Source organism: Aplysia californica, unplaced genomic scaffold (genome assembly GCF_000002075.1).
Source record: "Aplysia californica isolate F4 #8 unplaced genomic scaffold, AplCal3.0 scaffold00264, whole genome shotgun sequence".
In the NCBI taxonomy this organism is placed as follows: domain Eukaryota; kingdom Metazoa; phylum Mollusca; class Gastropoda; order Aplysiida; family Aplysiidae; genus Aplysia; species Aplysia californica.
In genome coordinates this window covers 32,062-47,355 of record NW_004797534.1, presented here as the reverse complement: position 1 = coordinate 47,355, position 15,294 = coordinate 32,062, and the positions used below count along the sequence as shown (strand labels likewise).

Sequence of the window (15,294 nt, the reverse complement as noted above, 5' to 3'; positions counted from 1 at the left end):
GAGAGAGAGAGAGAGAGAGAGAGAGAGAGAGAGAGAGAGAGAGAGAGAGAGAGAGAGAGAGTGTGGTGTGTGTTGGGAGGGGATTATCTAAGAAACTATAAAGGATCTCTCAGCTATAAGCTTATACTGATGGAAAACTCATCAGATGCCTTTGCCTTCAAAACACAAATCACATTACAATAAAAAAAATTCTATTTGCTCCTAGTTTTCATCAAAGTATTTTATACATAATCAAATTCCAAATGGAATGTAATTAAGCCATTCACATAGTTTTCTTTCTTCAGCAACAAGGAAAAAAAAGCCCCAATGGTTTCACAATCATGAAGTTTGAATGGAAGGTTGGCTGAAGCATCTCTTTTCAATCCTACATTAATCCTCCTGCAGATATAGATATATCTTAAATTGAGGTGAAATTAGGAAAGAACTCATTTCCGTTTTGTCTTCAAATTTGTGTCAATCTACAGCCTTTTCAACCGTTCAAGAAATATATTAAAGATGTTTCTATTAAGAAGACCACCTAAACCTACCATCCATGGTCGTAGCGGTGCCACTTGCTTGCCTCTTCCTCATCTCTCGAATGTACTCAGCTATCAGGCTATCAGTGTTGTTGTCATCCACATTTTTTCTAATTGGCTCCACAAAATTATCCCTATGAAAATAACCAGACAATACAACACAGAAAACAAAGTCATTTCATTTTAGTTTTCAATGTTTTTTTCTTTGTTGTGTTTTACAGTTTAACTAACAAAAATATGACAAAGATATAACAGGGATTTTTAAAATACAGTATAACATGGATAACTCGAATTCGTTGGGATCGGCCTTGGTAGTTTGAGGGATCCGTACTCCGAGGGATATCTTACAAAGATAACGAAGAAAAAAACAACTGGACTGCAGGCACAGTTTGGTGGATGCGTGATTTCGAGTCTTCTGTGTAAGAGTAAGACCTTTCCGTATTATACTGTTTGGCATTAAAACAATAAGAACCCATACTCATTTAAGTTTTAGTGGTGCTCTCTCTCTTGCCCTTTTAAACTCCCAGTGGGGCATAGGCCATCAACAACATTTCTCCAGCGAAGCCTGTCCTGTGCATCATTTTCTAGCTGTTTCCATGATTTCGTCCCTGTCTTTTCCATTTCCGCTTGTACCGCTCGCCTCCATGTCATCTTTGGTCTTCCTTTCTTGCGTTTTTTGTGTGGATTCCACGTCAAAGCCTGTTTGATGAGGTTTGTCGTTGGTCTCCTCAGGGTGTGCCCAATCCATTTCCATTTCTTCACCTTTATGTCTTCCTTTTCTGGCCTTCGGCTTGTTCTTTCCCACAGTTGAGCATTTGTGATTCGATCGTACCACTTGATCCCCTCTATCCTTCTTAGGCATCCATTTATGAAGCTCTGCAGTTTCCTTGCTGCTGATGCTGTGAGCCTTTAGTGGTGCATTTTTGGGTGTTATACAGTCACAGGGGAAGAGGCGATGGTATCATTGCAACTATTATAATTAGCACTATGAACTCTTGGTACTTAAATAAACATTTCAAAACCTTACATTCCACATAGAGTAAAGACAATTTAGGGGTGACTTATGATAAATAGATATACTGCTCAGAAACAAGCCCATTTCTTTTAACCCACATTAAGAATGCAGAGCAGTGTGTTCCCATTTTGCTTGATATATAACTAATTATCTTTTAAAAAGAAAGGGGGCACAATGGGTGTAGCATAAAATATACTACCATACTGGATATGATGCAATCTAATCCTTGTATGTAATCATTAACATGAATCACCTACAGGTCCTAGAGCAACAACAACAGCAGACCTATACACTAATGTATTCCATAACTTATAAATTCACTAATTCTGATCTATTTGCCCTTCCACACAAAGTATAATCAGTGCACGTTTATATCAATATATGTATATTATATACCCATATTATTATTTGTCACAATTTTATATTTTATAAAAAAATAAAAACCCATTGTTACGGTACAAACAGCCATTTCACAGAACATTCGGTCAGAATAATCCTATCACCCCAGGGACACACACACACACACACACACACACACACACACACACACACACACACACACACACACATACACACACACACACACACACACACATATATATATATATATATATATATATATATATATATATATATATATATATATATATATATATATATAAAAGCACACTCACCTTAAATAATCTCTGATTTCTGTAAAATATTTCTTAATCTTTACTCCCGCAAATGGGTCTCCAGGCACAAAACGAAGCCACGGAAAGATATTAAGGATGAACGATCGACCTGTTAAAAGAACCTGTAAAAAATAAATCCCAGCAGATTCAGCTTTTCACACAAGCCACGACAGGCTCAATGATAAAGTGAATCACCCTTCATCTCTAGAGTTAAAGCTTTTTCATAGATAAACATCAGATCAGGGTCTTATAACATGGTTGCTGTCCCTTATGGCAAAGCAGCTCTTAAATGGAGAGTGAAGGCAAACATTTTACTGACTTCCAAAGACAAACCCCATACAGAGGTGATCTCAAACCTATGAAGGAGGATATTTTTGCATCGCCTAAGTGATGTCAAAGTGCGGTGTTTGTGCGGCCTGCACGTCTTTCTCACATACACCTTTTAAAAGACTTTTTGGTAGCACATATCTGTGTGAAAAGCTGTTCTTTACTGTGAACTTAAAACAATCAAAATACAGTTCCAAACTTACAGATGAGCATCTTCAAACCATACTGAGGGTTTCACTTACTTTCTCCCTCCAGCCAAAATGTGGCTGAGCTATGGAAGAGGAAGTGTTGACAGCTCTCTGGCAGCAAAAGAATGCGTAAGACAAGCCAATATTCTAAAGAGCTGTTCATGTTCTGAACTGCTATTAATAAAGATTGAGAGGATTAATGCAGTTGTTCTTTTCTTTAAATACTTGAAATCTTTTTTTGGGGGTGGGATTTCTTGAGGCGACCCAGGTTCACTCTAACTCTACCTCCAGCAGCCCCTGCGAAATTTGAGTTCGAGACCCCTGCCCTAAAGGATTGAGGCTGCGCTTAAAATAAATCAAACAAAACTTTGAGCAATTGCGAAGTTTTGCATTCATCTGTCAACTTGATAATACCCAATCACTTTAAAATCGACTTCTGTCAACCAGCAAAAGATATTCTAAAAAATGCAAAGGACTGTCTTTGATATCATATTGGGTCATGTCCATGAATATATTCCTAAAAAGCAGAACAATATTATGCCTGCAATGTCTAAGATCTTGGTTACCACAAATCTCCTACCTATAATAATGAAAAATTTTCCCCATTCAACGGTCAGGACTAATTTTGCATCAACAAAAGGTATCATAATTCCATAGGAAAACAGCTATGACATCAATAAATCAATTAATTTGTATCTTTAGTAAAAGAGCAGAATAAAAATAATATGTTACCAGGTAGGCCTACATGGTGTGATCAGATACCACTAACATTGTCCATTCTTACATAATTGTCCACAGTATTCAACAAGCGGACCAAATCTGGATCTCCTAGCTCAAACCGCTGGCCCTTGATGATGTTGCAGATGACGTTAGACACACAGCTGTCGGTCAGGATTTTTATATTGCTTGGTTCACCTTTTAACTCGCTCAAAGCATTCAGGTAAATCTCAACCTGAAAAAAAACAGCAAAGAAACTTCTAAGTTAACATGTGATATAGATTTTAAAAAATAGTTTATGCTGCAGTCTTTGTTACAAGAGATCGTGTACTCAAAACTAAAATCATACCTGAATGCTTTAAGATAATGTTACTAAATGAGCCATGCACCCTTCTGAACAAATGGTCACTAGACTTCACAATAACTCTCTAGGATGGGCTATTCATTTTAATTCATTCATTCAGTCCCCCTGTAACCTTCGGTGTGGCAGTCTGTTATCATTGACTTCACCATTCACTTTTTGCTGCCTGGACTGTAAATAAATGCCTTTTCCTGCTAAATTGAGCAAATGGTCACTTTAAAAAGTATTAACATGAAATGAATTGTGTTTTCGGAAACAAAAAAATCCAAGAAGTCGTCTGTGTCAACATCCACACAACAATATCCAGAAAAGAAGCTAAAGTTACATGAATTTACCTCATGTGCCGAGTCTCCTGATAATCCATTGCTTGACGTAGATTAGTTTTGAAACGTTCCTTCTCATACCAAAACGAGGCATATTAAAATATCAGAACCTAAAAGCGAACAACAAAGTAGCTAAAGACAAACAAGAAGAAACAGTGCATTCTCACTTCTTTTTCAATTTTTTCAGCAAAGGAGTTCTTTCCCATGCCAAATGATCGGAGGATGGACAAAGTGACAGTTCTTTGTTCTTTCCAATTTTCTCCAGAGGATGTGATAATACCTGAAAAAAATAGGAGACAGGGAAATTGAGTAAAACTGAAATATTCTTCAGGTTTCATCAGAACGTTGGTTCTAGACTCTATGTTTTGGCATTTCTTTAATTAAAAAAGCACAAAGCAACTACAATAGTCTCTACTGTCTGGGAGAAGCAAGACTAAAGACTGAAACAGCTGAGAGGCAGGAAAAAGTACCAGTAACAGCCACCCTCCATCCCCTAGTGAAAAGATAGCAAGTCAGTGATGGTCATGGAGAACTGTGAAAAAATCAAAATTACATGAAAAGAACAACATAAGGGACAGGAAAGAAGTTGCTCCTGAAAATGATGCTCTGCAGAAAGAGGAGGAATGTCAAATCAAGGAACATTTCAGGACATAACTTAATTGTCAAAAGTCTACATAATGCACAGGGAAATGAATATTCTAAACAGCAACACAATGGCATTTAAGAATGCACAGCAAAACAAAATACAGAAGGTATTCAGATTCAAGAAATGAACAGTGAAAACAATTTTCCTGCTCACGGGCATTTACACGCAGTTGCATAAGTTTATGAACGAGAACTATAGCAGAGCAGGAAAAAGCTGTAAGAGTCACTACTCTAACTTCAAGGGTTCAAATTCCAGAATTACACGTTCCACATTAGCTAGGAAAAGTACATTATCCTTATTTCCTTATTTATTTACTTCATCCTTCAGCAATCATGTGCAACATACAGTATTTATGCAAATTATAGTGACACCCTTCTAAAGGGCAGCAATGTTGTACAAATCTCCATGGCGACTGTGATGTGAAAATATAAAGAATCCGCTCGTCAAGAAAGTACTTTGTCTTCCGTCAATAAAGCATGAGGGGAGCGGAGTGTCAGAGTCAAGTTCAAATGGGTGGAAAGTGGGGGTAAGGGAAAACATTGAAAGGCAAGATAAAGCATTGATGAAGTGAAAAATCTTTGGAGCTACCAGATAAGATCGTTGGGATTCTAAGAGGCTCTCGTGGAATTCAAAGGAAGGTGTTTTGCCCCACACCGACACACTGGAGGCTCTCGCTATGTCAAATTTTACAACTGAGCCAAATCTAGATTTTCCTTTGTGTGGTCTTCATTCTCGACACAGATGTACTGATGGTAATTTTTCATAAATTGTATTATTCTTACATATTTCTTTGCTATTTGATATTGTTGATAGAATATCAGCCTTGTTGAGGCTGAGAACAATGTAAAGTACATTGAACATTTGCTCAGTATCAATGGACTATATTATAAGTTCATTACAAAATAAAACGAGTGGAAACAGACAGGATAGCAAAACAACTACATTGTATAACTAATGAGCCGTTTACTTCAGAACCTATTCAAAATGTAGACAAGACTAAAAAAAACAACTGAGACATACCTTTGTGTCCCTCAGGGCTCAGGCTAGCATCATACAGCTGAGGTCGATCTGTGAATATGTCAGCTTGCTTGACAAAAGCTTCCTGATGGGATTTTGAAAACCACATTCCAATGAGCATGTCACAACTGTTAACAATGGAAATCTATTTTTAAAAACGCTCTCAATAAGTGTCAGTCCTGTTTGTTAATTTGGTTGTTTTATTTTGCAACTGGAGAATAATTTAGACATCTCGGTTTCAGAACAACTATGACATTACTTTATATCCATAACTTCGGTAACACTCGCCAACCAAATCACCTGAAACAATATCTCATTGAGTTCAAACTTCCTTTATCCTTTCGGCTTGAGACTGAGAACATGGAACACTCCAAAAATTCAGGTTTATTGTAACCTCAAGTCACTCTGAAGGGATTCATTTCAAATCTACATGAGTAAGAGAGACAAAGAATGAACCTTCTATACCTTCAAGACTTCAATTCCACTGAGAACAACCGTCAGTTGGCTTCCTATATAGATGCTGAATATATTGCCTGATCTGTGGAGTTAAGCAAAATCACTTTAATTATAATTGTCGTCTACAACATGGTTCATTTGGAAAATTTTTATGAAAGAGCAATTTTTTTCTAAACACAGTGGGAGACCTGAGACATGACATGATGGAAAATTTTGAAGTAAAAATAAAACACATTATAAAAACTGACATGAAACTGATATATGGTTTGACTCACATTGATTCAATAAGGAAATAACAAAACATCACCAGCATTATAAGGAAATTTGCAAACTGGTCAAAGATTGTCACCATAAATGACTAGCCACATCTTTTAAAATTTGTTTGCAAATGCATTAAAGATTGATCCTGAGAAATTAAAGATGTATCTCACTCTTTCTTGTGGTAAACTGCATTTGAGGTACCGGCAGTCAAAATTTTGAAACTTAGGACCACTATAACCCTGAAAACAACCTTTGTCCAACTCCTTGTGCTAGCAACTGTGAGGAAACTCTACCAAACAGGTTTAGGAATCAAACCTTGCACTGATAGGCACTGACAGCAAACACATTTTGACAACTATTTTTGGGAGTACGTTGGGGAACTATTTCCTTGAAACTATAGCTCAGAATTTAAAACATGGCTTTTTCATACTAGTTCTTATGCACTTGATCTAAAAAAAAACCCCAACCCCCCGCCAACCCCCCCCCCAAAAAAAAACAACAACCCACAACAACTGCAGGTGCTCTGGTGTGGTTTCAGATAGAAACCTCTGGTGTGGTTTCTGGTCTGCTCCTCTGGGGTGGTTTGCTCCTTTTGTATCAAACATCTATCGTCTCCTTCTTCTTTGTATTTGATTTGTTTGTTACTCCCTTGTGACACCCTTAATCTTTGACACATAGGTGATGACTGATTATTGTATTGCACGTGCCTTAAAACTCTTAAAAAACAACCCCACAACAGTTCACTGTGCATAAATATGTGGATTCTGATCAATTTGATAGAAAAAATGGTATACGTTTAACGCCCCTATCAACACTATTAGGTTATTTAAGGGGCGGGACCTCCTAGTTTAACGTCCGTCTCCGATAGGACCGCAATTTGATAGCAAAACAATGATAAATGAAGCCATTTAAATGTTAGTGTTCTAAAAAAACATAACAATCATTTTCAACCACATTAAGATATGCAGGAAGACTTACTTTTCAGTCCACTCTTTCATTTTTTCCCTGGGGTTTTTTCTCATCATTGGCAGGTGTCCTAGAAAGGGGTACGGGCTCTCCGGCATGGGAGGGGCGTCATCTGGGTGGTCCCCAGCAACAAAGAAGTAGACAATGCCCAAGACAACAATCACAAACACCAGGGGATTGAGCGCAAGCGCTTGGATGAAATCAAAGAACATGGGGAAGTGCTAATAAATAGCTCCAGACTTTGGACCTTGGACAAAGTTCCAGTTCAGTCACACAAACTGTGCCTGTTTTCTGTGTGCAGTTTGTCGATCAGTGTAGGAAAATCCAGTGGAAGTCAGTCAGCCCAAAGATGACCTAGTCTGAGGAAAAATTACAAAAATAACATTACAAAACAAAGCATTGTACTTCATACTAAAATAAAACAAAACATACACAAAGCCATACATCATACATACAGTGGAACTTGTGGTCAACGAAGTCGTCGGGCCTGACCTTTGATTTCACTAAATCCGAGTGTTCATTATAGCAAAGATCGTACATATATATGATCATTGATTATAGCAAACAAAGCTTTTTGTGTAGATAATTACAGGCACCGAGCAAGTTATCGCTGGTGGAGTGATGAAACCTCGTAACCCTCAATTTTTTCGAAATTCGTTTTTTTGGCTTAACATCTTCTCCCAGTCCTTCTTCACAATGTGTCAAAAGCACTAGGTTAAATAAGTAAGAGAAAGTATGAAAAAAACTTAATAAAAAAACCTCGTATGTTTGCCCCCATGATATCCTGGCGTGATGAAACCTCGCAACCCTCACCCGGTGCGCCGATCTGCTTTTGCGTGGTTTCATCACTCCCGGTTTGAGAGAGTGGCGTGCTTATACGAGGTTCTGGATAAGCCTTCTTTATGAATTAGCTTAATTGAAGCGCTCATAACTGACATTTTCTGGTGCATTTAATGTATCTGACGGAATAAAGAAATATTTCATTCATTCATTCTTCCATACATTCATTCATTCTTTTATTAATTCACTTTTTTTCAGTCAGTTCAGAAGTTCAAATATGGTCATACGAGAAGTACTTACATTGTGTAAATATATTAAAAATCCATTCATAAGGATGACTAACGAGCTAGTAATCAAGATGTTCTCATCGAGCACAAACGTAGTTAACATTTAAGTTAAGGCAACAGTCACACCTTGAAATGACAGGTGACGGTAGTCCTTACTAAGACTAGGTGACAGATCTATGCACTCTCCAGATGTCAACAGGCCATTCTGTTTATCAAAGAGAGGTTAAGGTTTCGCATTTTCTCAGACTATTTTTAGTTTTAGTAGATGTTTTACGGTGCTCGCAACTGTATAATGCTATACGAGCACCAAGGGTTGAATGTCAACAGAGAAGTCCTTACAGGGAATCAGACTTACTCTGCTCACCTCTCTAGCTTCAGCAGCAAAAAGTCTGCTTCGACTACATGTATCAAGGTACCCCGGAAATAGCGAGTCACAAGAGTGTGACAAACATACAAAAGAAGTAGAGGAAAATGACGATAGTAAGGATTAGGACAGATAAAGCAGCAGTTCTCTGTTGTAGTTCAGGCACAGTTATGAGCATGACATTGTTAGATCAGCCCATTTACAATTCTACTGTTCACTAGAACGAAAAATGCCCCCCCCCCCCAATTTGGGAATGGCCTAAAGACACTTCAGTCAGTGGCACTGCCCCGGGGGAGTCTCAGACAATGAGAGCGATTAGTGCTGAACTTAACCGTGGTCTTGATGACTATGAAGTCTTTAGAGGACATTGTGACAAATTTGTGCCTCAACAACACAAGTAAAACGGACACTTCCGAATCTGTATTGAATATCTCCTTCTAACTGTGCTCATCCGGTAGATCTTTATACCCTACAAAGGCTGGTTTGGAAACCACTGAGCAGACCATGTTCCAGGAATTGACCCCACCCACCATATCGCAGTCCTTTCCAGGGCTGTCCCTGATATGTGGAGATAAGGAAGTATCAGCATCACCCCAGACTGAGTCTGCATCAACAATAGTGTCGCCTGGAATCATACCCCAAACCATACTGACATTTCATCAGGCAGCTGTAAGTCAGATGCTGAATTATTACCTTCGAGGTTACAGCAACACAATCTGTAGACCATATTCAGGCACATTAGCCCCTTTTCCTGGAGCCTGATCCCGAGACACAGCTCATTTGTTAGGCCAGCATAAATGATGCTCCACAGAGGAAAAGAAAGGGTTTTTAGGAGTGGCAACAAATAAGTGAAAAGCTATCCGTGGATCAGGACAGCATTGGAATACATAAAGGTTCAATGAAAAGCCCAACTAAGTTATTGAAACCAAACTGTGATTGCAAGAGCTGGACTCTGAAATGTAAAAGGCTCTCTGAAGTTGATAGATATTCTAATTTTGATTTAGTGTGGACCCTCTCATGGGATGACTAGTGGACCTCAGAGGAGGTATTCAGAGACTAACCAGAGAGGGAATACATTCAATAAACACTTTTAAAAGGTGGCCTAAGGTGCCAGTGTGCTCAAAGATGTTCCTGGATTGGGTTGGATGAATGATTTGTAAGAAACATTTAGAACCAACAATTATCAAAGCAACTCAGATATCTACAAAATATGTGCACAATTCTGCCAAGACCACAGGAGGCGGCCTCTCAACAGACCCGGCCTCGATGAAGCATTCAAGCAGAATAACCTGTCGCTATTCCTGTCAACGAGAGACATGTGCGACTTTTGATTCAGTCGTGAAGTTGACAATATGCTGGAGGATCTTTGGAATGCTAACATTCTAGAAAAGGAAGCAGCGCGCAAAGAAAAGGAACTAGCTAAATCTGAAGCCATCAAATCTCTCGCCAGTAATGAACCTAAAACGACCGTACTTTCAATGGATCTTCAGCATCAGTCTTACATTACAAAACAAAACTCGCTTTTCATAACTTTACGCCATTGGATGCTGCAACACGTCAGACTCCTTTTTTATGTGTGTCATGAAACAGAAGGGGGACTTATGGCAAATGAGTTAGCTTCATGTCTATTGGAATTCCTGAAGGAAAAGCTGGACTTCCAGAAAACCCTTATCGACAGCGACAACTGTGGTTACCGATAGATACATGTCACACTAGCCAATGTTTCTCTCAGCCTTTTTTCAACAACACACGGAAGCACAATTGAACAGAAACTTTTTATCAAATGACACACACAAATGGAAATTAACAGTGTGAATTCAACTATTACTATTAAGGTATCGCTTCGAAAACATGCATCGAGCTCCTCCAAGACTATCTCCATTTCTTCATGATGGCAAGAGCAAAACAAGAAACTTATCAAAGCAAATATTTGGATCACACATTCTTCAAGGAGTATTCTAAGTGTGGAAGCTACGACAAGTCCATAAGACTAGGTAGAAAAACGGGTGATCCTGTTGTCAGGTGTTTGAAGTACATCCCAGACATGAACATCCAGTTCAAGATGCACCTGAAGGATGAATGGGCTGACGTTCCGAAGGCTGGACACAGAAACATAAGGTCCATCCTACCTCGCCACTCTACACAAAACGTTTAAGTTCCAGCACTTCAAGTACAATCACCTGCAGGTGCTTAAATCTGTTATTGCCAATGTGCATCGTCACTTCATGACAATTTATACCATTAACATTAATGGTTGTTCATTATGATTCAACATCTTTTATGAAAACCACCTGAAGTGCAAACAGAGACCATATTGCAGAGATTTATTATTAATTTGTGCTTTTTAGCAAAACTGGAAGTAACCAGATCTAATCTTGGCAAATTATAGTGAAACAAATTGCATTAATTGCAATCCGTTTGAAGATTGAAACATAAATTCTGCAGGTAACGCACATTTATTTGACTTCAGTTGGCCGGGAATCGAACTCCAAACCAATCGGTTTAGAATAAACATCTTTATCACTTGGTGGCGTTTCAAACAATAGACGCTTACTGCAACCAAAATGAGCAGCGAGAAAACTCGCAACCCTCAAACTCTGTCCTGATGAAACCTCGCAACCCACCCGCCGGCTGACTACGAGGTTTCATCACGACAAAAATGGTGTAATGAAACCTCGCATCCCACAGCGTAACCACATAAACAATATAGAAGTTATTTTTATATGCTAACCACGTTTCTAACGTGTTTTTATCTATCTGTACCAACTTTGGTTTCTATAGGTCATTTTATTCAAGAGTAAATCAGTTTTTTGTCTCTCCTGTAAAATTTTCCTTTCTGGGGTTACGAGGTTTCATCACTCCACCAGCGTTATGTATGTATTTGACTTTCTCGACCAAAAGTAGTTTGGTTTCAAATGAGAGGTATTTTCGTTTTTTTAATGCCATACTGAAGAAAAGCTGGAATATTCCAGGAAAATACACTGAGCTCTACCAAGCACACACGTGCAAAAGGGCTAATTCATTCAAAAGCACGCCTGTGTCATCTATCAATAATGTATTACTTGCCGAATAAGTAATGTTTCTGTGTAGAGCCTAGCAAGAGAACGTTTGATTCCACAGTCCAGTGCGCTATTCATTAGGCCCATATTATGTTAAGGCTCGCTTTTATTCATGTAATATTGATCAGTAGGCCTACCTGGCAGGGAAAAACCCCCTGTAATCGTAAACCTTCAGTATCTCTTCTGACGTTCCACACACGGACCGCCTGTGACCCCCCTGATAGACACACACATGTGTGCTGGCCACCTGTCTGACCTGGACACACGCTACGATGCTAACAATGCATGTATTGGTATGAAAAAGGTCGCTGATTGGTCGCATAAGATATAAACAATAGACTAAGCGAATTGAATGATGGTTCGTGGTGCAGGTGCCGTGGTTTGTTTCCAGGCCAGGAACAGATATGGTTCGCTACGGGAGAAATATGAGCAAAGCCATGTCAGTAAGTCAGTGGGGACTGTTAAACCATACAAGCGACTTCGTTGAATCCAAGATTGGTCGAATGTGTTCGTTGAATCGGAATTATTTTTATTGATTTTTATGAAAAAATAGACTGGGGAATCCAACTCCTTTAGTTGAATCTGAGGTTTTAAAAAAATCAATCCGAGTTAGTTGAATCCAAGTTCCACTGTAAGAACAATTCCCTGGTGTTTCATAAATATTTGAAACTGATACTACTTGGGCCCTGACCCATCTGTTTAGTTGGGAGGAGTTGTTACACGACAGATATTGAAGGAGAAATTCAGCCTGCATCAAAATTACTACACAAAAAACACATGATGTTGTGTCATGCAGGCTCTATCATCATCATACGCAATGCCTTGCCCGCTAATACTAAATCATGTCGCAAACGTTCAATTTCTAAATGAGGAACAAGAGAATATTAGCTCTTTATACCGTGAAGTATGGAGGGTCATTACACGCCAACCTCTGAGTCAGAGATCATGACACCTCCAGCTGAATTTCTCCTTCTCTGTCTCTGTCTTTATGAATGTAGAAACTCCTACTATACAGCCTGGGTCTGGGCCTAAGCAGCCCACAACTTTTATTGAAATTGTATCAGTAGGGCCTATCAACGGAAGAACAGTCTTGTCTAGGGATGGGTGACAAACAGCGCTCATACTCATACAGTGGAAACCTGATATAACAGGGATGGTGGGAGTAGAGAAAATGTCCTGTTATATCTGATCCCTGATAAATCAGAAATGCAAGGGGAGTAAGCATTTCTGGACTAATCCAGCTGTACTTATTCATGGGTAGTTTCCTTTGCCACAAGTACCCACGAACAGGGGTTTTGGCACCAACTTTCGACATTGCCTCACATCAGAAGAGCTTGGTCCACAGCATCTGCATCGGGTAGTCTCATTTTCTTTTGATCCAGAGCAAACTTTCCATTGGAGTATGCCGCCACTATCTTCTCTCTATCCTGGGTAATGGTGTGAATCGACCCTTGTGGAATGTCGAACTGACGACAAATCTCTGACAGTGGAGCTTGCTTTTTGTCAAAAGCCTGGATTATTTCGTATTTTTTTGTCAATTGAAAGGCACTTTCTCGTGCGCTTGACATCGTTGGTGACACATTACGCATGTGTCTTGCTAGGTTTAGGGCTAGATCTCTCTCTCTCTCTCTCTCTCTCTCTCTCTCTCTCTCTCTCTCTCTCTCTCTCTCTCTCTCTCTCTATCTCTCTCTCTCTCTCTCTCTCTCTCTCTCTCTCTCTCTCTCTCTCTCTCTCTCTCTTACTTTTTACACATTGTAACGAGCCTTTGTCCCTGCTATAACCTGTTGGGCTCCGATGAGGCCCTGTTATTGCCGATAACTTTTAATAGAGTCAAAGAGTAGGAAAAAACGTGGATTTAAAAAATCCCTCTTATTATTGGTTCCCTGTTATTACCGGGCCTGTTATATATATATATATATATATATATATATATATATATGGTTTCCACTGTACTTTCCTACCTTCCATGTCCCCATCTGATTCAATTGACGTAAAAAAATAATCATCTTACCTGTATATGGTCGCTTTTACTTTTAAGCACAATGGTGCTATCCAGAAAAATGCTGTTTTGAGAAAATCGAAGGTAAAGTTTTTGCCCCTTGCTCAGTTTCTTTAAAAGACAATGAGAGTTTTCTCTATAACCAAAAACATTTACACACTAATGAGACCAGACTTCTCCTATACATAGGGCAATGTCCACTTTTGGTGTAGGTCACAGAGTTATCTCCTTTTTAACCTAGAGTCCGTACGAGGTCACGGGACACGGAAACTTTTGAGTTTGTTGGCGGCCATTTTCGTGTGGGCAAACAAGTTTGTTTACATGAGAGTGGGCGTGTCTCTGCTCTTATTAAGTAGTCTTTTATTATATATTCTAACTTTGCGTTTTAATCCAAAGAGATTCTCTCAAAAGTGCAAGCATGTGAAACCTCTAGTCCCTTTCTGGATTAATGTCTTACAGCCTTTGAGACTTTTTCACAGTAAATTCATCACCACCAAACGTCTGATTAGTCTGGAAGTGGAAGACTGAAGACAACGAGACCAGAAAGGATGGTGCAACACTGATGTGTCAATCCGTGCACTAAGAAAGTCCCCAAAGGAACCCCTCTTTCTTTTCACTGGTGAGAATAAGATTGATAAGTAAAAATTTAGATAGAGGTTAGATCCAGATTTATCATGTTTTGAAGAAAATATGCGAAAATATTAGGAGTCTGGTCTGATCAAAGCCTACCTTTCAGTTAAGTAATATAAGATCGAACCGCTGCAATTTTGCCTCGCCGTTTACTTACTTAAACATCACAATCTGAAGTACTAGCTTCACTCACTTGATTCACTGATTTAAGATATTAAACGCGAACAGTCATAAGCCTGTATGCATCCAAAGTAATAAAAATATCAGCAATAATATTTTTTATGTGATGATGCTAGATGGGAGCAACCAAAGATCCGATAGGCTGCTATTGTAACTTTGCTCGTGTCTAAAATGTATGATGTAATGTATAGGATACAATTACAGTGGAAACCTGGTATAACAGCGAAGGTGGGATAAGAAGAAAAGCCCTGTTATATCAGATTTCAGTTAAATCAGGAATAAATGCAAGGGAAGTAAGCTTTTGTGGACTAATCCAGGTGTATTTATTATTCATGGGTAGGGTAGAAAGGCTTAGGGCCAGACCAAAGTCAGCAGCACACAGCAGCCCTCTCTCGCTTCACCCGCTGCGTGTGCTTGCAGCGGCGTGGCTTGCGTGGGCTGGCTCCACCACTGCGTTACTCTCTCTCTCTCTCTCTCTCTCTCTCTCTCTCTCTCTCTCTCTCTCTCTCTCTCTCTCTCTCTCTCTCTC

The 15,294-nt window shown here is 39.1% G+C and overlaps 1 protein-coding gene across 3 annotated transcripts in view; it reads right to left on the bottom strand.

Annotated features, from left to right (window-relative positions):
* Nucleotides 1–15,294, bottom strand: part of LOC101852483 (cytochrome P450 2B19) — a 41,107-nt gene that overhangs the window by 7,524 nt on the left and 18,289 nt on the right. For all 3 annotated transcript variants that reach the window (XM_005100877.2, XM_005100878.2, XM_005100876.2), the window contains exons 2-8: nucleotides 7,479–7,825; nucleotides 6,249–6,321; nucleotides 5,787–5,868; nucleotides 4,288–4,400; nucleotides 3,504–3,671; nucleotides 2,205–2,326; nucleotides 528–649 (exon numbers count right to left, since the gene is read on the bottom strand). In XM_005100877.2, the coding sequence (XP_005100934.1) occupies nucleotides 528–649; nucleotides 2,205–2,326; nucleotides 3,504–3,671; nucleotides 4,288–4,400; nucleotides 5,787–5,868; nucleotides 6,249–6,321; nucleotides 7,479–7,678 (880 nt within the window). In that variant the 5' untranslated portion in view covers nucleotides 7,679–7,825. The remainder of the gene's footprint in view (nucleotides 1–527; nucleotides 650–2,204; nucleotides 2,327–3,503; nucleotides 3,672–4,287; nucleotides 4,401–5,786; nucleotides 5,869–6,248; nucleotides 6,322–7,478; nucleotides 7,826–15,294) is intronic.